The sequence below is a fragment of the Lithobates pipiens genome, unplaced genomic scaffold (genome assembly GCF_037356315.1).
Source record: "Lithobates pipiens isolate NorthernLeopardFrog02 unplaced genomic scaffold, aLitPip1_a1.2 Scaffold_25, whole genome shotgun sequence".
Lineage (NCBI taxonomy): Eukaryota > Metazoa > Chordata > Amphibia > Anura > Ranidae > Lithobates > Lithobates pipiens.
The window spans coordinates 56,454,349-56,478,641 of record NW_027507787.1 but is presented as its reverse complement, the minus strand read 5'-3'; the positions used below and the strand labels follow the sequence as shown (position 1 = coordinate 56,478,641).

General features: G+C 44.9%; 1 protein-coding gene across 2 annotated transcripts in view; it reads left to right on the top strand.

Annotated features, from left to right (window-relative positions):
* The window catches only part of LOC143930290 (transmembrane protein 150A-like), a 236,192-nt gene that overhangs the window by 154,708 nt on the left and 57,191 nt on the right, over nt 1-24,293 (top strand). For both annotated transcript variants that reach the window (XM_077454485.1, XM_077454484.1), the window contains one exon: nt 15,873-16,000. In XM_077454485.1, coding sequence (XP_077310611.1) covers nt 15,873-16,000 — 128 coding nt within the window. The remainder of the gene's footprint in view (nt 1-15,872; nt 16,001-24,293) is intronic.

The window sequence follows — 24,293 nt, the reverse complement described above, 5'->3', positions numbered from 1 at the left end:
ATTTGCATGCTACCCCTAACAGAGTTAGCTGAAGGGCCGGTCTCTTCCTTGAGTTCTTTGAAGCCTTTACAGCCTTTACATGCGTTTCCCATCCACACATTACTAAAAAAGCTTATTTTATACCTAATGGGATCATCTGGATAAGCATTTTTCCCTTCCAAAGAGACTCCCAAAGCTCTATCCTATGGAAGAAAGATTCACAAAGATGGAAAGTTCCAGCAGTTGACGCTGCGATTTCCAATGTGAAAAAAAAAAACTTTTTTTTTTTTTTTTTTTTTTTTCTCAGTAGACAATGCGCTTATGCTTAAAGATCCAACAGATAAGTTGGAAGGTCTGTTAAAATCCTTTTTTTCTTAGCAGGTACTGTTGCTCAGCCTGCAATTGCAGCTATAGGCATCTGTCAATCCTTAAAGGACCAGTTCACAGGTGCTCTCAGATGAGCTCCCTGCACAACAAGCACAGGAACTGGCCAAGCTACCTAAAGCATTATGCTTTGCTGTAGACGCTATGAAGGATTCTATTCACCAGGCATAACGCCTTGCGTTTGTACTTGTACATATGCGAAGGACCCTTTGGTTAAAGGGTTGGTCAGCTGAGACGCCTTGTAAGAACCTTCTAACTAGTTTCCCCTTTAAGGGAGAACAATTCGTTGACGATAGTTTGGATAAATACATTCAAACAATTTCCAGCGGAAATGGTCCTCGTTTGCCAGTCAAAAGAAAATATAAGCGTCTTTCATTTAAACTGTTCGGCCTCTGCCATCAGACCAGGCATAAAGGAAGACCTGGGGCTACAAGTCTGCAAAGCAGAATACAAGACCTCCTTATGAAGAGGCATCTCCCCTCACCAAGGTGGGGGGAAGACTTCTGATGTACTCAGAAGTCTGGCAAAGGGAGATTCAGGACAAATGGACTCTCTACAGTGTCTCTAGGATACAAGCTAGAGCTTTGTTTCCACCATCTCGTTTTCTGAGATCAAACGTTCCCAAGGATCCAGGGAAAAGGCAATCCCTGTTGCAAGCATTAAACTTTTATTATTGGCACAAGGGGCGATCAGATTCCTAAACAAGAGCAAGGTTTGAGGTTTTACTCAAACCTAATTACGGTGCCAAAGCCAAATGGGGATATCAGACCAAGTCTAGATCTACGTAATCTAAATGGGTTCCTGAAAATCCGCTCCATTTGCATGGCGTCAATCAAGTCAGTCGTTTCCATCCTGCAAGGAGAAAAACTTCTGGCGTCCATCGACATCAGAGATGCATAGCTGCATGTCCATATATTTCCTCCCCACCAGAGGTTTCAAAGTAGAACAGAAGCATTTTCAGTTAATAGCATTGCCCTTCAAGCTTGCTACAGCACCTCGGGTATTCACTAAGGTATTAGCCCCACCTCTAGTCAGGTTAAGGGCACAGGGCATAACTGTCTTGGCTTACTTAAACGATCTATTGTTAATAGACCAGGCAGTGGCTTGCGTGAAGCAAGGTGTAGCCATCACAAGCAGTTACCTGGAAGGTTTGGGTTGGATTCTCAACCTAAAGAAAGCCTCCTTAAAGTCACTAAGAAGACTGGAGTATCTGGGCCTGATCATAGACACAGCCCAGAAAAGGGGTGTTCTTGCCTCCCGCAAGGATCAGCTCCATACAGGAGCTGTGAGGATGATCAGGTTGAAGAGAAATACTTCAATTCGCCTTTGCATGAGGTTGTTCGAAGCGGTTCCCTATGCTCAATTCCATTCAATACTGAAAGCAGTATTCTGTCTGCTTGGAACAAAACGATTCAAGCTTTGGACTTGCCAATGTGGCTGTCCCCATGAGTGTCCCAAAGCCTCAGTGGTTACTATCTTGGAACCTGCTGAAGGGAAAGTCCTTCAGATCAATTATCTGGAAGGTAGTAACGACAGATGCCAGCCTTTCAGGCTGAGGAGTAGGAGCATTGCCCATCAACATCATAGAGATTCCGGCAGTGTATCTGACTCTAGAAACCTGGACCTCCAGGTTAAAGAATTGTCCTGCCAGGATCCAGTTCGACAATGCCTTGGCTGTGGCATATATCAATCACAAGGGGTCACCAAGAGTCTCTCAGCTCAGAGAGAGGTGAACCAGATTCTAACTTGGACAGAAGAGAATGTCCCATGCCTATCAGCAGTTTTCATTCCGGGAGTAGAGAATTGGCAGGTGGACTATCTAAGTCGCTGGCAGTTATTCCCAGGAGAATGGTCTTTTCACCCCAAGGTGTTTCAGGCTGTTTGCCAAAGATGGGGGACTCTGGACGTAGACCTTCTAGCGTCCAGATTCAACACTAAGCTAGTCAACTTTGCATCTAGGACAGGGGACCCACTCGCCCCAATTCAGTTGCTACCTCAAGTTCTTTGCAGGATCAAGCTGGAAAGAAAATCGATAATACTCGTAGCACCAGCATGGCCCAGAAGGTCATGGTATGCAGAGATCATAAGGATGTCAGTGGAGGGTCCAGGGCTCTTCCCACTAAGGCCAGACCTGCTATCTCAGGGGCCGATATTCCATCCTACTTTACGAACGCTAAATTTAACGGCTTGGCTATTGAGACCCACATTCTGAATAAACGTGGTCTTTCCAGGTCATTTATCTCTACTTTGATTAATGCTAGGAAGCCAGCTTCTAGCGCTATATATTATAGAGCCTGGAAAGCTTATGTTTCCTGGTGTGAGTCCAAGGGTTGGTACCCTTGGAGATATATCATAGGCAGAATTCTTTCCTTTCTACAATTGAAGTTGGCCCTGAGTACCATTAAGGGCCAAGTCTCAGCCTTATAAAAAAATTTTTTAAAGACTGCTTGCTATGTATTGTTAAGTCCAGGGTTTCATGCAAGGAAGTGCTGCGTATTAATCCGCCAGTTAAATCACTCTTAAGCCCTTGGGACAAAAACAGCCCTTCGAACCGTTGCAGCATGTTGCAGCATGTTCCCTTAGTCCTGACTAGGAAACTGATATTTTCGTTTGCTATATCCTCAGCAAGGAGGATTTCAGAATTGGCTGCTCATTCTTGTAAGGAGTCATATTTGATTATTCATGAGGACAGAGTGGTGTGGTGTTACGTCCTCGTCCAGGTTTTTGCCAAAAGTGGTTTCAGGCTTTCATCTGAATGAAGATATTGTCCTGCCAGGGTTTTTCCAAGACCTTGTTCCAGGGAAGAAAGGTCACTACATTGTCTTGATGTAGTGAGAGCAGTGAAGATGTATTTAAGAAAACTGCTCCGATTCGTAAGACTGATGTCTTATTTCTTCTGCCAGAGGGTCCTAAGAAGGGACAGGCAGCGTCAAAATCCACTGTTGCTAAGTGCATTTGGCAAGTTCTAATACAAACTTATGATTTAAAGGGAAAGATTCCCCCTTTTCAAGTTAAGGCGCACTCTACCAGAGCAGTTGGTGCTTCTTGGGCAGTACATTTGCAAAATTTTATCAAGTGCATGCAAGATGGAATGAGGATATCGCCTTCGGGCGCAGTGTGCTGCAGGCAGCAGTACAAGTCCTCAGGTCTGGGGGTTACCTTACGGGTTGTGTCTACCTCCCCTCAAGTAGCATTGCTATGGGACATCCCACCAAGTAATTACTTGAGACTGTGTCCTATGATGTACGATAAAGAAAATAGGATTTTTAAAACGGCTTACCTATAAAATCCTTTTCTTGGAGTACATCGTAGGACACAGAGCTCCCGTCCCTCTGTTTTATGGGGTGAGAGTATATTACTTATTGCTTGGCTACAAAAACTGAGTGCTTCTGGAAGGAGGGGTTATATAGGGGAGTCAAATTCCTGTATTGGTTATACCAGTGTCAACACCTGAAGGTAGGCCTATAACCCACCAAGTAATTGAGACGCTGTGTCCTATGATGTACTCCAAGAAAAGTATTTTTACAGGTAAGCTGTTTTTAAAAATCCTATTTTTATTAATCGTGGCACTGCCATTTGGCTTACCCACAGCACTACGAGTGTTCTAAAAGATTCTGGCACCTCCTTTAGCCAGGTTAAAGGCTCAAGGCATAGCGGTCCTAGCCTATTAGATCTAATTTGAATAGATCATTTAGTCTCGGGTCTAAAATCTGATCTCAGCTGTAGATAGCTGAAATCTCTAGGTTGGATTCTCAGCCTAGGAAGATTCTCCTTATAACCATCAAGGAGGTTACTTGGGGGCTGGTTAGATACCATACAGAAGAAGGTATTCTTACCCCAGACGTGAATCAGTTCCATTGTAGGACTAATTCAACCTTCCATGAAAGGAAAATTCCTTAATTTTGGCTGCAGGAGATTTTTAGTGGAAATGTTGGCATCCTTCAAGGCTGTCCCTTACGCGCAGTTTTATTCAAAGACTGCTTCAAGACACCATCCTGTCTGTAATAAAGAAGATTCAAGCCTTGTTAGTTTTCAATATGCTTGGCTCCCGACATAGGTCAGGGCCTAAATTGGTGCTGTTATCCAGCAAGAGGAAAAGTCAAGGTGTTAGCAGATGCCAGCCTTCTAGGCTGGGGAGCAGCCCTGGAAGAAGATTCTGTCCAGGGGAGATGGTCCAGGTTAGAGGACCTTGCCTATCAACTGTGTTGGAAGTTTTCAGGCAGTACATCTGGCAATAGAATCTTGGTGGTCAGATTACGGGACTGTCCTGACAGGATTCAGTCTGACAGAGCCACGGCAGTGGCTTACATCAATCACCAGGGGAGGCAGGGGAAGTTGTGCAACCCAAAAAAGAGGGCTAGCTTTGGCAGAACATAACACTCCTTTCCTAGCAGCAATTTTTAATATTTCAGGTGTACTACTTGAGACGCCAACATTTATTTCTGGGAGAATGATCTCTTCACCTCGAGATCCTCCTACCAATATGTCAGATGGGGTACTCTGGACATGGACCTATTCGCATCCAGATTCATTAAGAAATTCGACAACTTTATGGCAAACAAGGGGTCTGCTAGCAGGTGGAACAGACGCATTAGTCTTCCCAGGGGATCAGTTTTCACTCCAGTTCTGCTACTTCCGTGCCTTCTCCGCAGGATTAAGCAGAAAGAGGAGGTGATTCTGGTGACCCCAGCCGGGTCCCAGAAGATCTTAATTTACCAAGATCATAAAGATGGCAGTAGGAGTCCTTTGAACTCTGCCATTATAGCCAGACCTTCTTACACAAGGTCCGGTATTTCATCCTACTTTAAGGACAAGGAGTTCTAACAGGTTTGACTGTTGACTCCAACTCTATAAAGGATCGTGGGTGATCTCCTTCAGTAGTGTCTACTTTGACTAATGCCAGGAAGCCGGCTTCCAGAATCACTTACTATAGAATCTGGAAATCATAAGTTTCTTGGTATGGATCCATGGGTTGGCACCCCAGGAAGTATGTCAATAGGCAGGATTCCTGCATATGGGATCTGAAATGAAGCTGGCCTTGACTTTTATCAAGAGCCAGATCCATTCCGTGTCAATGTCTTTTTTTCCTACGACCTCTTGCTTTCCCACTCTTGGTGCATAGATTATTTAGGGGGTAACACTGTTTATTCCCCCTATCAAGGCACCTCTAAATCCTTAGGATTTAAAATTTTGTCGGCTTTATTAAATCAGCCATTTGAACCTTACGAGAAATTCTCTTGGTTCTTTGACAAGAAAGATAATCTTTCTTGCTTGCCATTTCTTCTTCTAGAAGAGTATTGGAACTAATGGCTCTGTCTTGTAAAGAACCATATTTCATCATGCATAATGATGAGGTGGTTTGATGTCCTCATCCTGAATTCTTACCAAAAGTGGTAACAGGTTTTCATTTAAACCAAGATATTATTCTTCCTTCTTTCTCCCCAGAAGCCTTAATTTGGGGAAGAGAAAGCAGTACAGCCTCTTGATGTACTAAGAGCGATCAGAATCTATGTAAGGGCGACCGCTCAGGTTTGCAAAACACAGGTTGTTTGTACTGCCAGAGGGTCCAAGATATGGGCAGGCAGCATCAAGATCAAGATGTAAGAAAATAAAATAGGATTTTTAAAATGGTTTACCTGTGAAATCCTTTTCTTTGATGTACATCAGGGAACACAGAGGTCCCTCCTTATACACTTTGCTTGGCTACAAAACTGAGGACTCCCGGTAATGGGAGGGGTTATATGGGGGGAAGTTCACACCTTAAGGGGCGTGCCAGTGTCCAGCACCTGATACACCGATATAACCCACATAGCTATTACTATGGCTCTGTGTCCTCTGATGTACATCAGAGAAAAGGATTTTTCAGGTAAGCTGTTTTAAAAATCCTATTTTGGTGTCACTGAAAGACTGGTACAGCTTTCCTTCTCACGAACATGTCAGGCCTCGTGGTTGAGGCTAGACTTATTTTGGGACTTGATAGTTTTAGAATGTAGCTAAAAAGTTGGCAGGTGCTTAAAGATAAAATATAATCTGCTTATCTTTTTTGCCTTTCCTGTTTTTTTTTTTTTTTTTTTTCACACCCGAATTAACAAGCTAATTACAATTTTAACTAAAACATTTATTTTCTTATGTCATACTTTGTTTTAGACCCAGTAATGTAATGTTTTCTCTGTTGTCTCTCCACTCCCCTCAAATCTCATGCAAGCAATGAGTTAAGTCTTGGGAGGAGTTATGCAAATATAAAGGTTTGATGGGTGGGTGTCAGTCTGGAGAAGTGGCCATTCCAGTTGTGAATGACTTTATTTGCATGCAGACTGCCTTGTTAAAGTGGTAGTAAACTTTTTATTTTTACTTACAGGTAATCTTATTATAAAGCTTACCTATAGTTTAAATGATCTCCTAAATGTGCATTGTTTAGGACAGTGGTTCTCTACTTCAGTCCTCAAGTACCCCCAACGGGGCATGTTTTGGGAACTTACCTTTGATAAAATTGCTCTTATGAATACCATCCATGTCACTGATATTGATTTAAAGTGGTTGTAAACCTAGTTACACCACTTGTACCTACAGGTAAGCGTTAGTATAGGCTTACCTGTAGGTACTTAAAATATCTCCTAAACCTGCACGATTTAGGAGATATTTACCATATACGCCGATGTCATCGGTGCACTGAAGCAATGGCTTGTTCGTACCATTTCTTCAGCAGCCGTACTGTAACCGGCGGCTCCCTCACGCATGCGTCTAGAGTGGCGTCACTATGGCTTCAGCCATTCACAGCGGCGGAGCCCGTGAACTTGGAAACAACTGGTTTAGGAGAATACTCTACTAAGCAGGAGCCAGGGACATCACCTGCGCATTTGCTCTAAAGGAATGGTATACCTATGCCGTTCCTTTCAAAACTCTGCTTTGGCATTATCGTGGCTTGGCCATTCAACTGGCCGCAGCACACGAACCCGAAAGGAAGACCGGGTGAAGATGGAAGCCTCTGCAGCAGTGACAGGGTGCCATTGGAGGGCTTAGTTTCAAGTTAAGTCTTTCATAATGTACTATTATGTAATGCATGCCCATTATGGCTTTTGCAGGGAGAATTTTTTTTTTTTTCTTCAGCATTTACAACCCCTTTAATGCCCACATATGATACTGAGTTTCCATGACCAATGAATGAAAGAGGTGGGTCAGAGACAATTGGGCTGGAAAGTACTAGATGGTGCTGGATGTCAGAATAAGAGGCAGGCTTTGTCTACCTTGCTACAGCTTCTAATGCACATGCGTTGAGAGTAGCCTGTACAACTGCAAGATGGTTAGGCTGGAGACCTGCTTTAAGGCTAGGTTCACACGTGCGGGTCAGAAACGCATGTATAATCATGCACATTGCCGTTTTGCAGACACGCAGGGATGCAACACCATGCAGTTCCGTGTGGCTGTGTTTTTACAAAAAAAAGCTGGACTTTTAGCCCTGCATTTGACAGGTACAGCACCCCATTCAACACAACACACCCGAATGGATTTAAACCTAAACTAAAACTGAACTCCAGGACCAGAGTCCTGGGATCTTTGTGTGCTTTGAGTTTTTTTCTTCCAGCTCTTATGCAGTAATTCATTGTGAAGCTTTTCCTCATCACAGGAGCTTCTTGTAATCAAAACTGGTTAGTGCTGCTATCTGTCCTTGTGCAGGATGACTGGTCTCGTACCCTTTCCTCTCATGGAGCTTTCTGCAAGCAGGCATCATGTAGTGGATGGGCCTACTGCATCTCTCCCAATGATCTTCTCACTGCTTAGACTATGTATACCCCAGTGATCATGTCATTGCTACAATATTTTATAGTCCTTTTTATATGCCTAGTGTAACTTCCTGGCACTTTCCTGTGCCACGAGAGTCACAGGTGCCCCATGTACAGCCTGCAATGCAAGTGAATGTCTAAGGTTGTAAACAAAATTCTTTTAATTGGCGTTTACCTGCCTGTGTGTCCAATGTAGTTCCCAAAATGTGAAAGGCTTACACTCAAATGATGGATGCACATGTGCAGGTTAAATGCCAATACAAAGAAGCATTGGTGTTTACAAGTGTGTGGTTCTGTAAAACCATTCAATTGCATGTCAGGCTGCCTGCAAACTGTGGCTCGCCAACTGCAAGAAAGCACTGGGCAATTAGGCTAGACATATGCTGTAAAATACCAATACAATTTCGGTGTTGAATAAACCTTTAAATGGTTATAGCAGGGTTTGCAAAGGCGTCTGCTGCACACACAGTGGTTTTATATCTTTTGTTGCTATTGAGAAATATATTTAATGACAGTTTTTGTTGCCATGGTTCATCTCTAAAGTAAATCTGGGCTTTGCCTATGCAGGATTAGTAGCTGATGGCAACACTGATAAAAACATTTTCTTTTCTTGCATCAGGGGACACAGAGCCATAGTACTTGCTATGTGGGTTATAGGGCCACTGATAGGTGATGGACACTGGCCCACCCTAAGGCAAGAAGTGTACTTCCTATATAACAGCTCCCACTACTGGGAGTCCTCACTGTATTTGCCAGTGTCTAAGGAGTTGGTCACGAGTAAAGATGTGCTGTGCTGAGCTCCACTGGAAGCAATCCTTGCTGGGGCTAGCTGTGCTGACCGGATCCGTTCAGAGTGTCTTTTCATGGACTAAAAGAATGGTACCCAGGCCTTGTGTCCGAAAAAAACAAGGTTTTGCTTGCGAATGCTTCTCTTTTTAGAGAGCTGGACCCTGGGATCCAGTACTTTTTGGTAGTAAGGCCATAAAGTTTTTACTGACGGGGTGCTGTTGCAGGTTCAGGATTGTGGGTAATCTCTAGGTTCCCCTGTTCCTGAAGGTTTCGGAGCCCGCCGTGAAGGGTGATGATTGGGTTTATCTCAGATAACCCTGCAGCGAGGAAATGTAAGTGAAGATTTTCTTATGAATTTCTCCTTTTGAGTTATGTTGTCATGCCTATGTGTCACCACTGGGGGCTCTATTGAGCACTCACCGCCTGATGCTGGAAACAGAGCTGTGTCAGAAGCCTTCATGACTGGTTCTCCTCCTGCGCCCCTAATGTTGGAATCTTCCCCTTTGGAGGACTTGTGGCAAAAGCATTTATTTATTTTGAAAAAAAAAGAGACCACGCGGCCACTCAGCGGTAGATTTACCCCCCCCCCCCCCCCCCGCCGCCACATCAGCTGTTTGCAATGCGCCTGAAGTCTGCCGCTCGCGCGGGAAGACACATTATTTTGAAAGAGGGGGCGGGGCTTACGGCGTCAAACGCCAGCCACACGTGGAGGAAGAAGTTAAAGCAGTGTGTGTGTGTGTGTGTGTGTGTGTGTGTGTGTGGCTATTGAGGGACACATGTGCAGGAGGTTGGCTTGCTTCAGGTTTGGTGACACAGGCGTTCTCTTTAACACATTACTTTACCAGGCTGGGTATTGATAACAGCTTAGTGCTGGACTATAACCTAGCAGTGTACATTCTTTTGCTGGTAGTGCCTCTGCTTTGTGCTTCAGGCTATGAGTGGTAAAGGGACCAGGAACTCCTCTTGGAGTTCTAAAGGGTCAGTGGTTTCCCAACAAACTAAATGCATTTCCAAGAGAATGTCATTCTCCTCTGAGAGATGTGGCCGGTCAGATTGAGCCGCCAGGGGAGACTGTTGAAGCTGCACTACACACTTCAGTCCCTGTATATATCACACAAGAGGTTTTTTCTTCTACCATTTGTGATTTGGAAAAGAAGATTGATGCTTTGATATCTCTCCATAGTGGGGCTAAACGTAGCAGATCCCCATCTATTGCTCCGGACCCTCTTATTGAGGTGCAGGGGATCGGGTAGATCTTCCCAATGATTTGGAAGATACTTAGGATCCTCGGAAGAGGATATATAATATAGGAGTAGCATCACAAGATAGGTTGCTTGTGCACTCTTACTAATTTGGTTTGTTTAACCTTTTTGCTGCCTGCAGCGCAGGCTCTTAAGGAGCCCACCTCTAATTTGGGATCATTAAAACCTCCACCATCTGGGGATGCTTTTCCTATTCATGCATGGCTAAAAAAGCTTATGTATTCTAAATGGGAATATCTGGATAAACAATATTTTCCTCCTAAGAAATTCTCCACACTTTATCCTATGGAAGAGGATTTCTTTAAGAAATGGGGGGTTCCAGCAATTGATGCTGCAGTCGCCTCAGTAAACAAGAGTCTCACATGTCCGGTGGATAATGCACTAATGTTAAAGGATCCAACAGATAAAAAGTTGGAACTCCTTTCTAAAAGCAATATGTCTTTAGCAAGTTCAGTAGCACAGCTGGTTCTTGTGGCAATTGGTGTATCTCAGTCCATTAAGGAACAGTTTGTGGAGATACTTAAAATTCTGCCTGATCAGCAGGCCCAGCAATGGGCTGTTGTATCAGATGCACTGTTTCACAGTAGATGCTATGAAAGATTCTATCATTCAAGCCTCACGGCTTCTGCTTGGACTAGTGCATTCTCGTGCTATGGCTGAAAAATTGGTCAGCCGAAGCACCGTGTAAAAAGCTCTTAGCCAGTTTCCCCTTTCATGGTGAATGGCTATTTGGAGACGATCTGGATAAATACATCCAAAGGATCTCTAATAGGAAAAGCTCTTTTACCAGTAAATATGAAGTGCAAACATTTCTCCTTTTAAGCGTGCTGCCTCACCTGTGCCAGGGGCATCAGCTTCTAGGCAGTCTCGATGGCCTCAACCATCAGGTTCAAGGTGTAGACCCCAAGGGCAGCACCAGGGTCAGAAGAGATCTTAGGGGAGAGCCCACAAAGCAGAATGCTAAAGCCTCCTTTATGAAGGGGCACCCCGCTCGCTCAGGAGGGGGGAAGGCTGCTGCAATTCTCAAAGATCTGGCAGGAACAATGTCAAGACAGATGGGTGTAGAGTCCATAATGATCCTGCGCAACCAATAAGTGTATGAAATATTAATAAATCTAAAGTGACAAGTGCTATTAAAAATGAATAAATATGTGATAAATTAGAAAGCAAGCACAATTAACATGTCCATGTAAATCAGTCTCTTGTTGACTTAAAGAGGAGCTGCACCTAAAAAAAAAAATATTAAAAGCCAGCAGCTACTAATATTGCAGCTGCTGACTTTTAATAATATCACACTTGCCTGTCCCAGGTTCCAGCGATGTCGGTGGCAGATGACGAGCGATCGCTCGTCTCGCTGCAGCCACCGCCGCCATCCTCTGTCAGGGAATCGGGCAGTGAAGCATGAGGGCTTCACTGCCCGGTTCCCTACTGCGCATGCGCGAGTTGCGCTGCGCTTCTCTTATGGTCTCCCGCTGTGTCTCTGGGAACTGTGTGTTTCCCAGAACACAACGGGGGGGGGGGCGGAGCGATGCGGGGGTCTGCGGCGGTCTGGCCGGAAGTGGGTGCAGTTACCTGGATTATCCAGGTAACTGCACCCCCCTCCCCCGAAAGGTGCCGATTGTGGCACCGGAGGGGGGGAGGGATAATACTAGCGGAACTTCCCCTTTAGGGTGAAGAACCGCTTTAAATGACACCAGAAGCACTAAAATGAATTCCCATCAGAGAAACAAAAGGGGAAAAAAAAGGATGCACTGGAAAGTATGGGCTCAGAACTCTCACCTCCACTCCTTGATTGAACAGCACATCAAGTAAAATAAATGAATGGATCTTCTATCTGTTCTATCCTCTACCACCAGGGGGGACTTCTACTGTTAGCAGCTTGAATAATGTGGACACCCACAATAGACCACCAGGGGGCCGTTCATCCCTGTAGCAGCTGTAATAGGAACCAGGCTCCACAAATGTATATCACTCAATATAAAATATAGGGAGAAGGGGAAAAAGGCTCCAATAGTGTAGTATTGTTAAAACGGAAGGTTGAATTTATTAAAAATAAGGATTAAACTCTCACATTAAAAAACAATGGAAACAGCACATAAGAAAAATGACTTCCTGGCATCTTCTGCCAGTCTTGCATCACTTCCGGTATTGCGTCTGACTCATGGCCACTCCCTACGCGTTACGTCAATCACGTGACTTCATCAGGGGTATAACGGTCTTAGCCTATTTAGACAATCTGCTTTTAATAGATCATTCAGTTTCGGGTCTAAACCATCTGGTTACAGCTGTGAACTACCTGGAATCTCTAGGTTGGATTCTCAATCTAGAAAAATCGTCCCTAAAACCATCAAGGAGATTTCAGTGCTTGGGGCTGGTCAGAGATGCCATACAGAAGGTATTCTTACCCCAGATGAGAATCTGTTCCATTATAGGATTAATTCAAATTATCAAAGCAAAGAAAAATCCTTCCAATCGGCTGTGCATGAGATTGTTGGGGAAAATGGTGGCCTCCTTCGAGGCCGTCCCTTACGCGCAGTTTCACTCAAGACTGCTTCAAAGCACCATCCTGTCAGTCTGGAACAAAAAGATTCAGGCCTTGGATTTTCCAATACACTTGGCTCCCGAAGTACGTCAGAACCTAAATTGGTGGTTAATCTCCAGCAACCTCCAAAAGGGAAAATCTTTTCTGACAGTATCCTGGAAAGTGGTGACAACAGATGCCAGCCTTCTAGGCTGGGGAGCAGTTCTGGAAGAAGATTCTGTCCAGGGGAGATGGTCCAAGTTAGAGAGGACCTTGTCTATCAACATTTTGGAGATTTGGGCAGTACGTCTGGCCGTAGAGTCTTGGATGGTCAGACTACGGTATTGTCCTGTCAGGATTCAGTCCGACAATGCCACGGCTATGGCTTGCATCAATCACCAGGGGGGCTCAAAAAACAATATAAGAGTAGAAATTTTATTATCAACTATACACAAATGTTGGGGACAGTTTCTATGTGACCAAAAAGTGTTCAATACATGTACAGGCGTAACATCCAAGTAAACATGATATAGAACATTGATAATCATAACAGGAAAAGATTTATAAAAATTTCCAAAGAAGTAGTACAGTAATAACAAGTTCTTTAATTTAGAACTTCTGTTGTTTATTATTTACAGACATTGTATATTCGCTCCTGATGAGTCGGTCAAGCGACGAAACACGTCGAGCTATTGAGGATGCAACCCCTCACATTTCCATCATTTTTTACAACATTTTTATGAATTCTATTGTATATTACTGTACTACTTCTTTGGAAATTTTTATAAATCTTTTTTCCTGTTATGATTATCAATGTTCTATATCATGTTTACTTGGATTTTACTCCTGTACATGTATTGAACACTTTTTGGTCACATAGAAACTGTCCCCGACATTTGTGTATAGTTGATAATAAAATTTCTACTCTTAAATTGTTTTTTGAGCCTGCCTCATTTAAAATCCCATACTCGTCTTGTTTTTTGAATTTTGAATAGGGATGGAGACGCACTGCCGCCCCCCCCCCCCCTTCCTTGTGCGTTTCATTTAAAGTCCCAGTATATGGAGATATACATTCCCCCCCCTTTTTTGCATTCCTTGCCTATCGGCAATATTCATTCCAGGAATAGAGAATTGGCAGGCGGACTACTTGAGTCTGCAACAATTATTTCTGGGGTCTCTTCACTCCATCTTCCTAGCGATATGTCAGAAATGGGGTATTCCGGACGTGGACCTGTTCATGTCCAGATTCAACAACTGTGTGTTGAATGAGGGATCCGCTAGCATGCGGAACAGACGCATTAGTCTTCCCACGGGATCAGTTTTCACTGATCTATGTGTTTCCTCCAGTTCTGCTACTTTGCATCTTCTCCGCAGGAACGAAAGGCGGTAATTCTGGTGGCCCAGAAGATCTTGGTTTGCTGATATCATAAAGATGGTGTTAGGAGTCCCTTGGACTCTGCCATTATGGCCAGACCTTCTTGCGCAACGTCCGGTATTCCATCCTACCTTGCAGGCGCTATATTTAATGGTTTGGCTGTTGAGACCCACATTCTAAAAGATCGTAGGCTGTCTCCTTCGGTAGTGTGTACCTTGATTAATGCCAGGAAGCCAGCCTCCAGAATCCTTTACTTCAGAGTCTTGAAAACATATGCTTCTTGGTGTGGATCCAGGGGTTGGCACCCCAGGAAATATGGTAGGATCCTTGATTTCCTGCAAATGGGATTACAAATGAAGCTGGCCTTGAGTACTATTAAGGGCCAGATCTCAGCCTTGTCAGTATTTTTTTCAGTGGCCTCTTGCTTCTCACTCTCTGGTGTGTAGCTATCTTCAGAGGGGTAACACGGATTAATCCTCCTATCAAGGCTTTGTAGAAGCAGCCATTTGAGCCTTTACGAGAAATTCCCTTGGTTCTTTTGACAATAAAGATAATTTTTCTGGTTGCCATTTCTTCTGCTAGAAGAGTATCGGAAATAGCAGCTCTGTCTCGTAAAGAGCCATATTTGATCATGCATAAGGATAAGGTGGTTTTACGTCCTCATCCTGAATTCCTACCAAAAGTAGTAACAGGTTTCCATTTAAACCAAGAGATTCTTCCTCCTTTCTTCCCAGAGCCTCTATCTAGGGAAGAAAAGGCACTACATTCCTTTGTGGTAAGCGTTAGATCAGAGTCTAGTTTAAAGGTGATCACTCAGGTTCACAAAACAGATGTTTTATTTGTGCTGCCAGAAGGTCCAAAAAGGGATCAGGCAGCATCAAAATCTTTGCAATTTGGATTCGTCAAGTCATTATTCAAGCTTAAGGCTTAAAGAAAATTCCTCCTTTTCATGTTAAAGCACACTCAACTAAGGCGATTAGTGCCTCTTGGGCAGTGCATCATCAGGCCTCTATGGCTCCGATCTGCAAGGCTACAACTTGGTCTTCAGTTCATACGTTTACCAGATTTTATCATATCGATGTTAAAGGTCATGAGGATATTGCCTTTCGGCACAGTGTTCTGCAGGCTGCAGTATGAGTCCTCTGGCCTCACTTTTTGTTGTGTCTCCCTCCCTTCAGTTGTCATTGCTATGGGACATCCCACATAGTAAGTAAGGCTCTGTGTCCCCGATGTAAAAAAAAAAACAGGATTTTTAAAACGGCTTACCTGTAAAATCCTTTTCTTTGATGTACATCAGGGGACACAGAGGTCCCTCCCTTCTTGATATACACTTGTATTGCTTGGCTACAAAACTGAGGACTCCCAGCAGTGGGACTGGATTATATAGGGAGTAGACTTCTTGCCTTAAGGCATGCCCGCGTCAATCACCTGTCAGTGACCCTATAACCTACATAGTAAGTAAGCTCTGTGTCCCCTGATGTACATCAAAGAAAAGGATTTTACAGGTAAGCTGTTTAAAAATCCTGTTTTTCTTTCAGTTTTTTGTCTTTAAAGCCGCATCGTCATTTCATGGCTGGTGTTCGAGCTCTGTGGCATCTTCTACCACCCTTTGTTCATCTTTCGTTATTACCATTCTTTAAAGCTTCATATTGCAATAAACCTAAATGACCCAACTTTCTCTAGCCTAGTTTTACTTAGCAAGGCTTTGTTTAGAGGTGTACTCAAAAACCTAAACTAAGCATATTGTTAAAGTGGTAATTCTCACTCTTTCTGCCTTGCAGTGATGGTCATTGGATTGCTGAGATATGCCTTTGTCATTGAACGTTATGGTCCCTCCCTGCTGAACACTGTAGCTTTTGTGTTGGGTTGGATTTGTGCTGCTGGACTCACCATGGTTGGTAATTTTCAGGTAAGAATGTTGAAAGGGCGTGGCTAAATATCTGCATTTTATCATTGTGTGCTAATGTCGGGTTTTTTTTTTTTTTTTTTTTTGTACTTATAAATGCATGTGTAGGCAGCCATTTTCATCATCCTATAAGCAGGTTTGCTTCCTATTGGCCCTCTCACTTCGTCAATAAGGTCTTGCTCTTTTGAAAGCAACAGATGTTTTGCAGTCTCTGAAGTCACTCACAAGCAGGTCACCCTGTAGACAGAGACCAGGTCATCTTCTAAGACTGTATGTGATGTCAGAGCACCACATTTTATTTACGCCAAGAAGGTGATGCATCTTAAAAATATTTGGCAATGCTATGACGTTGTGCCCGGTGATTACTGTGATTGTGACGTTTGCATTTTAGAAACGGGCCAATTTTAAAGCTCTCCTGAAAGTTCCTTATTTGAAGTTTTTCTTTGTGTTGTAAATTAGAATTAATTTTGTTGATGACACAATGTGACTTGCTGGGACTGCTTGAGGACAAGAATTTCAAAATCTGTATGGCGAGAATTAAAAGCAACTTTTACTGGTTGTACATATTAACTTTTCACACCACCATTGAGCGGAATAGATTTTCTCAAGTTTGATTAGTTGTTGTCTTTTTGTAGTTTTTTCACTAAAAATGTAAAATAATTTACAATATTGCATATGGTAATTGTTACAGAATTATCTAGAAAATATCTGTATTAGTAGCATATTATTATGTAAGGCCTCACTACAGAAATCCACATAAAAATGTCTTTTTAATTGCTGCACGTGTTCTGTGTTAGTTCTCAATGGAAATTGCATGAACTATGAGTTGCTCCATGTGGATATTTACCCACAGGGAAAAAGGGAGGCATGTCTATCAGAATGCGTACATAGACTCCTTGTAAAATGATGAGCCAAGAACATACACCCACTTGTGTAAAGAGCAGCAGAGCTGACTTGGACGAATTACTCAGATCTTGGAAATGTCATTAAAGTGGTATTAAATCCGAATGCAAACCTTTATTATATCACAGCTTACTAATTATTAGATGTGGTGGCTGCATTCTTTTTCTGGCTTTCTTTTTTTATGTTTTCATCTGGTGATGCAGCCAGTAAGTCTTTTATTTTATTTTTTCCCTTAAGCGCTTAACCACTTTCAGACCGGACCATTTTGCTGGTAAATGACCAGAGGTCTTTTTACACTTTGGCACTGCGCTGCTTTAACTGGTAATTGCGCGGTCATGCAATGTTGTACCCAAACAAAATTTGCGTCCTTTTCTTCCCACAAATAGAGCTTTCTTTTGATGGTATTTGATTGCCTCTGCGATTTTTATTTTTTGCGATATAAACGTAAAAAGACCGCAAATTTTGAAAAAAAATGATATTTTCTACTTTTTGTTATTAGAAAAATCCAATAAACTCAATTTTAGTCATACATTTAGGACAAAATGTATTCAGCCACATGTCTTTGGTAAAAAAAAAGTCAATAATTGTATATTTATTGGTTTGCGCAAAAGTTGTCACATCTACAAACTAAGGTACGTTTTCTGGAATTTACGCAGCTTTTAGTTTACGACTGCCTATCTCATTTCTTGAGGTGCTAAAATGACAGGGCAGTACAAAACCCCCCCAAATGACCCCATTTTGGAAAGTAGACCCCCTAAGGAAATTGATAAGAGGCATGTTGAGCCCATTGAATATTTTATTTTTTTGCCTCAAGCGATTGAATAATGACAAAAAAAAAATTTTTTTTTTTTTTTTACACAAAGTTGTCACTAAATGATATATTGCTCACACATGCTATGGGCGTATGTGAAATGACACCCCAAAATAAATTCTGCTGCTTCTCCTGAGTACGGGGATACCACATATGTGGGACTTTTTGGGAGCCTAGCCGCGTACAGGGCCCCGAAAACCAAGCACCGCCTTCAGGCTTTCTAAGGGCGTCAATTTTTGATTTCACGCCTCACTACCTATTACAGTTTTGAAGGCCATAAAATGCCAAGATGGCACAAAACCCCCACAAATGACCCCATTTTAGAAAGTAGACACCCCAAGCTATTTGCTGAGAGGCATGTTGAGTCCATGGAATATTTTATATTTTGCCACAAGTTGCGGGAAAATTACAAACTTTTTTTTTTTTTCACAAAGTTGTCACTAAATGATATATTGCTCATGCATGCCATGGGCATATGTGAAATGACACCCCAAAATAAATTCTGCTGCTTCTCCTGAGTACGGGGATACCACATATGTGGGACTTTTTGGGAGCCTAGCCGCGTACGGGGCCCCAAAAACCAAGCACCGCCTTCAGGCTTTCTAAGGGCGTTACAGTTTTGAAGGCCATAAAATGCCAAGATGGCACAAACCCCCCCCCCCCCAAATGACCCCATTTTAGAAAGTAGACACCCCTAAATTTAGGGGTACACTAGTGAGACTAGGTAATAAATGGCGGGTGCCCTGAAACTATAAAAAAATAACTAACCAACCAGCGTCACCTGTAACAGTTATATGGTGATCACTGGTGAAAGGGTTAACTAGGGGGCAATCAGGGGGCTTTATGCGGTAGTATATGGGGGTCCCTGGCGCTATAAAAAGCTGCGGCGAACCTAAATACCTACCTGCCTAACTAGCGTCACCTGTGACACTAATACAGCGATCAGAAAAACGATCGCTTATTAGGCTGGGTTCACACTGGAGCGATGCGGGAACGCCACGAATCCGCGGCGGGTTCCCGCATCGCATGCCTCCCGGCGGCAGTTCACACTGCCCTATGCGAACTGCTGGGAGTGTCAGTGAAATGTTACTGACACCCCCAGATCAGTTCGCATATCGCAGTGCGATCTGCAAACTCGGATCGCATGGTGTGAACACCCATGCGATCCGATTCTGCTGCGGGCCAAAAAAAGGGTCCCGTGCGAATTTGCGGCGGGTGCGGCGGGTGTGGCGGGTGCGGCGGGTGCGGCGAATGGCTGAACTCGAATCGCACAGAGATCGGATGTGATTTGCACTGCAGTGCGGTGCGAATCACATTCGTTCTCATAAACCGCTGCAATGTGAACCCAGCCTTAGTGACACTGGCGACGGGGGGTGATCACGGGGTTAAACCTTTATTGGGGGGGTTAGGGGGGTACATTAGAACTAAAGGGGGCTAACCCTAACTGCCCTAACAGTTATTACAGTCACAAATGACACCAATGCAAAAAAAAAAAAAAAAAAAAAAAAAAAATGACATTGGTGTCACTGTGACTGGGGGGCAGGGGTAATTGGGGGGGTGATCGGGGGGTAAAGGGGGGGTGTGAGTGTGCCTGGCATGTTCTACTGTGTGTGGGATGTGTTGGTGCAACTCACTGATCCGCTCTCCTCCGTGTCGGAACGAAAAATACCGACACGGAGGAGAGAATACATCACTTCCTCTCCTGTGTTTACATTACAGGAGAGGAAGTGATGTCACCGGGGATTTCCATTCGTCGGGAGCGATCGCGAGGGGGTGGCCATGAATGAATGGCCGTCCCCTCGTCCGGGATCGCTCCCGAACGAAAACCGACCGCCGCAGGCACCGGGCGGGGGCCCGATCGGGCCCCCGACCCGCGGGAGGCAAAGGACGTACATATATGTGCTTATGCCTGCCCGTGCCATTCTGATGACGTACATCGGCGTGAGGCGGTCGGCAAGTGGTTAAACAGAATTTATCAGTTACAGAGATGAGACAAAAATAAAAATTTTAACACCAAAAACGGTACTTACAATGGCCAGCTTTTATTTATGTAAAACCTTTATCCCTAAAGCAGGGGTGTCCAAACTTTTTTCAAATAGGGCCAGATTTGATGAAGTAAACATGCTTGAGGGCTGACCATTTTGCCTGACATTCTTTAAACCATTAAAATCCATTCTAAGTGTGTTCGTCCGTGTACTAATACATGGCCCAACAAGATTTCTCTTGCCTTTGTGTTGTGTGTGGTGAATAGATGAGCTTGGGTGTGTTATTTTGATATACCGTATTTAATCGGCTTATACCACGCACCTTAACTTTAGAAAGGAAGTCTCAAGGGGAAAAAAAATCTTATTTTAAATAAAGAACTGTGAAGCAAAATAAGGATCAGTGCCCATCAATGCAGCCTAAACAGTGTCCATCTGCAGCCCCCCACTCCATTGCCATGAATGCAGCCCCCACACCAGGCATGTACTGGCCATCGGGACTACCGGGAGATTCCCGGTGGGCCGATGGCTCAGTGGGCCGGTCTGGTGCAGTCCTGGAGCCGCTCCTCTCTGACAGTGAGTGATTTCGATTTCACTCCTGTCAGGAGGAGCAGTCTCCGAGATATGCTGGAGAGAGCATTAGGCTTTCTGCTCCCTCCAGCCTGCAGGGGGAGATAGACACGGTCAGCAGACTTTCCTTCCTCTCTCCCCTATCGCTTGTTATCACATGACTGGAGAGAGGAAGAAGAAAGGCTGCCTTTAGAACCATGAGTACATGTGGGAGGGGGACACTCTGATGCAAGGAACTGGTGGTGAGACTCTGATGCAAGGAACTGGTGGTGGGACTCTGATGCAAGGAACTGGTGGTGAGACTCTGATGCAAGGAACTGGTGGTGGGACTCTGATGCAAGGAACTGGTGGTGGGACTCCGATGCAAGGAACTGGTGGTGGGACTCTGATGCAAGGAACTGGTGGTGGGACTCTGATGCAAGGAACTGGTGGTGGGACTCTGATGCAAGGAGCTGGTGGTGGGACTCTGATGCAAGGAGCTGGTGGTGGGACTCTGATGCAAGGAGCTGGTGGTGGGACTCTGATGCAAGGAGCTGGTGGTGGGACTCTGATGCAAGGAGCTGGTGGTGGGACTCTGATGCAAGGAGCTGGTGGTGGGACTCTGATGCAAGGAGCTGGTGGTGGGACTCTGATGCAAGGAGCTGGTGGTGGGACTCTGATGCAGGGAGCTGGTGGTGGGACTCTGATGCAGGGAGCTGGTGGTGGGACTCTGATGCAGGGAGCTGGTGGTGGGACTCTGATGTAAAGGGGATGCTGATGGGACACTCAAAACTTAAGTGGGTCGGTCTGGATGACGTCCAGGGCCGAATTTCTGTCCCAGTCCAGCCCTGCACCACACTGATATGAATGCAGCCCCCACCGTATTGCCATGAGTGCAGCCCCCACCGTATTGCCATGAGTGCAGCCCGATTCATGTCCATCTGCAGCATTGGAGGAGACAGGGAGGGGGGCGGGATGAGCACCGACAGACATACAGGAGAAGCTCCTGTTTTTATCGACGACCTCTAATTGAAAGTCCCGCCTCCTATGATGGACAAAACTGTTGTCCAATGGCAGGGCAAGACTTCCTTTTACACAGGACGCTGGGTAAACAGGAAATACTCCTGTATACTTTATGCACGGCACTCGTCCCGCCTGCTCCATGGCAGCCAGCATATCTATCTTTTGTGGCCCCCGGCGCTCTGGGATTCGTTGGGGGCCACAAAAGATATATATGTCAACGTTACTAGGCGGGACATCCGAAACCAGAACGCGGGCAGCGATTGGCCCGCGGGCCGGTCTTTGGACATGCCTGCCCTAAAGGAATAAAAACTGCTTTAAAGCATTAGCTGGAGTTTGGCTTCAATTTGTTAGAGTATTTAAATCTGCTAGTATATCTAACATTCCCCTCCCCCAGAATGACAATCCTTCTGTCCAAATGTGCCTGCTGTGCTCCTTCATCCAGAGTGGGGGAACTCTAATATAGGAGGCGTGTTACTGGCTGGATCGCCAGATGAAGAGCCTAAATATAAATTGCAGCCACTACATCTGATTGGTAAACTGTAATAGTTTTTGGTTTTGGGTTTAACATGGCTTTAAGTGGCCTCAATATACAGTCGCTTACAACAGTGAGTACACCACTCACATTTTTGTAAATATTTAATTATCTTTTCATGTGACAACACTGAAGAAATTACACTTTGCTACAATGTAAAGTAGTGAGTGTACAGCTTGTATAACAGTGTAAATTTGCTGTCCCCTCAAAATAACTTAAAGAGGAAGTAAACCCTTCCAAACAACTTGGACCTATAGGTAAGCCTAGATTAAGGCTTACCTGTAGGTCCAAGCAATATCTCCTAAACCTATATGGTTTAGGAGATATTTGCCCGAAAATGGGCACCGCTGTCTACGGCGCATGCGCCGTAGACAGCGGCGCGCAGGCGCACTAAATGCGGCAAATCCAAGAATGGATTTGCCAAATTTGTCGACTCCCGTGCGCATGCGCGGGAGTGACGTCATCGCGGCTTCGCCGTATGACAGCGGCGGAGCTGCGAGGCGCGACTCCCGTGCACATGCGCGGGAGTGACGTCATCGCGGTTGCGCCGCTGTGATTCGTCGGAGCTGCGAGACGCCACAAGCAACATGGATGCGGCGGACTACAGGGGACAGCGGCGACTTCGCTGGCTCCTGTGTCAGGTAAGTGACACATAATGGACTACTATGCGATGCATAGTAGTCCATTATGCTTTACCTTTGTAGGGAAAAAAAAGAGGAAGTAAACCCATTAGGGTTTACTTCCTCTTTAACACACAGACATTAATGTCTAAACCGCTGGCAACAAAAGTGAGTATGTGAAAATGTCCAAATTGGGCCTAAAGTGTCCATATTTTGTGTGCTCACCATTATTTTCCAGCACTGCCTTAACCATCTTGGGCATGGAGTTCACCAGAGCTTTGCAGGTTGCCAGTGGAGTCCTCTTCCACTTCTCTGACGACATTATGGAGCTGGTGGATGTTGGACACCTTGTGCTCCTCCATCTTCCGTTTTGAGGATGTCCCACAGATGCTCAATAGGGTTTAGGTCTGGAGACATGCTTGAACATTCCATCCCCTTTACCCTCAGCTTCTTTAGCAAGGCATTGGTTGTCTTGCAGGTGTGTTTTTTTTTTTGGGGGGGGGGGGGGGTCATTATCATGTTGGGATACTGCCCTAAAGCAGTAATCCATGTCCTTAGTCTGCTTGTCTTTAGCAAACTGTTTGTGGGTGTTCTTGTGCATCATCTTTAGAAGAGGCTTCCTTCTGGGATGACAGCCATGCAGACCAATTTTGATACAGTGTGCAGTGTATGGTCTGAGCATTGACAGGCTGACCCCCCCCCCCCTTCAACCTCTGCAGCAATCATACGTTTTTCCAAAGACAACCTCTGCATATGACGTTGAGCATGTGCACTCAACTTCCTTGGTCGACCTTGGTGAGACCTGTTCTGACTCGAACCTGTCCTGTTAAACCACTGTATGGTCTTGGCCACTGTGCTGAAGCTCCGTTTCAGGGTCTTGGCAATCTTCTTATAGCCAAGCCATCTTTATGTAGAGCAAATTTTTTTTTTCAGATCTTCAGAGTTCTTTGCCGTGAGGTGCCATGATAAACTTCGAGTGACCAGTGTGAGTGAGAGCGATAACACCAAATTTTACACCTGCTCCCCATTCGCACCTGAGACCTTGTAACACTAAGGGGTCACAGGACACCGGCGAGGAAAAATGACTAATTGGGCCCAGTTTAGAAATTTTCACTTAGAGCCGGTTCACACAGGAGCAACTCAGATCCGATTTCAGGTCGCTTTAGGTCGTGCTACATGTAAAAATCAATGTAAGTGAATGAGAGCCATCTTAATGCACACTACTGAAGTCGCTCCAACTTCAGAAAAGGTTCCTGTACTACTCCAATCCGACTTGTAGGCGACTGGTACCCATTGATTTCAATGGAAGTCGCCTCCAATTCGGATCTCCGTCTATATGGAGGCGACTCTCACAGAATTATCAGCTCTCGAGAGGGAATATTTTTTTATAAATTTGGCGTGGGTTCCCCCTCCTGGAGCATACCAGGCCCTTAGGTCTGGTATGGATTTTAACGGAAACCCCCTACGCCCAAAAACAGCGTGGGGGTCCCCCCAGATCCATACCAGACCCTTATCCGAGCACGAAGCCTGGCCAGTCAGGAAGGGGGTGGGGACGAGCCAGCGCCCCCCCCCCCCCTCCTGGACCGTACCATGCTGCGTGCCCTCAACATGGGGGGGTTGGTGCTTTGGGGAAGGGGGGCGCCCTGCGGCCCCCCCCACCCCAAAGCACCTTGTCCCCATGTTGATGAGGACAAGGGCTTCTTCCCGACAACCCTGGCCATTGGTTGTCGGGGTCTGCGGGCGGGGGGCTTATCGGAATCCGGGAGCCCCCTTTAATAAGGGGACCCCCAGATCCCGGCCCCCCAACCCTATGTAAATGAGTAAGGGGTACATCGTACCCCTACCCATTCACCTGGGAAAAAATGTCAATAAAAAA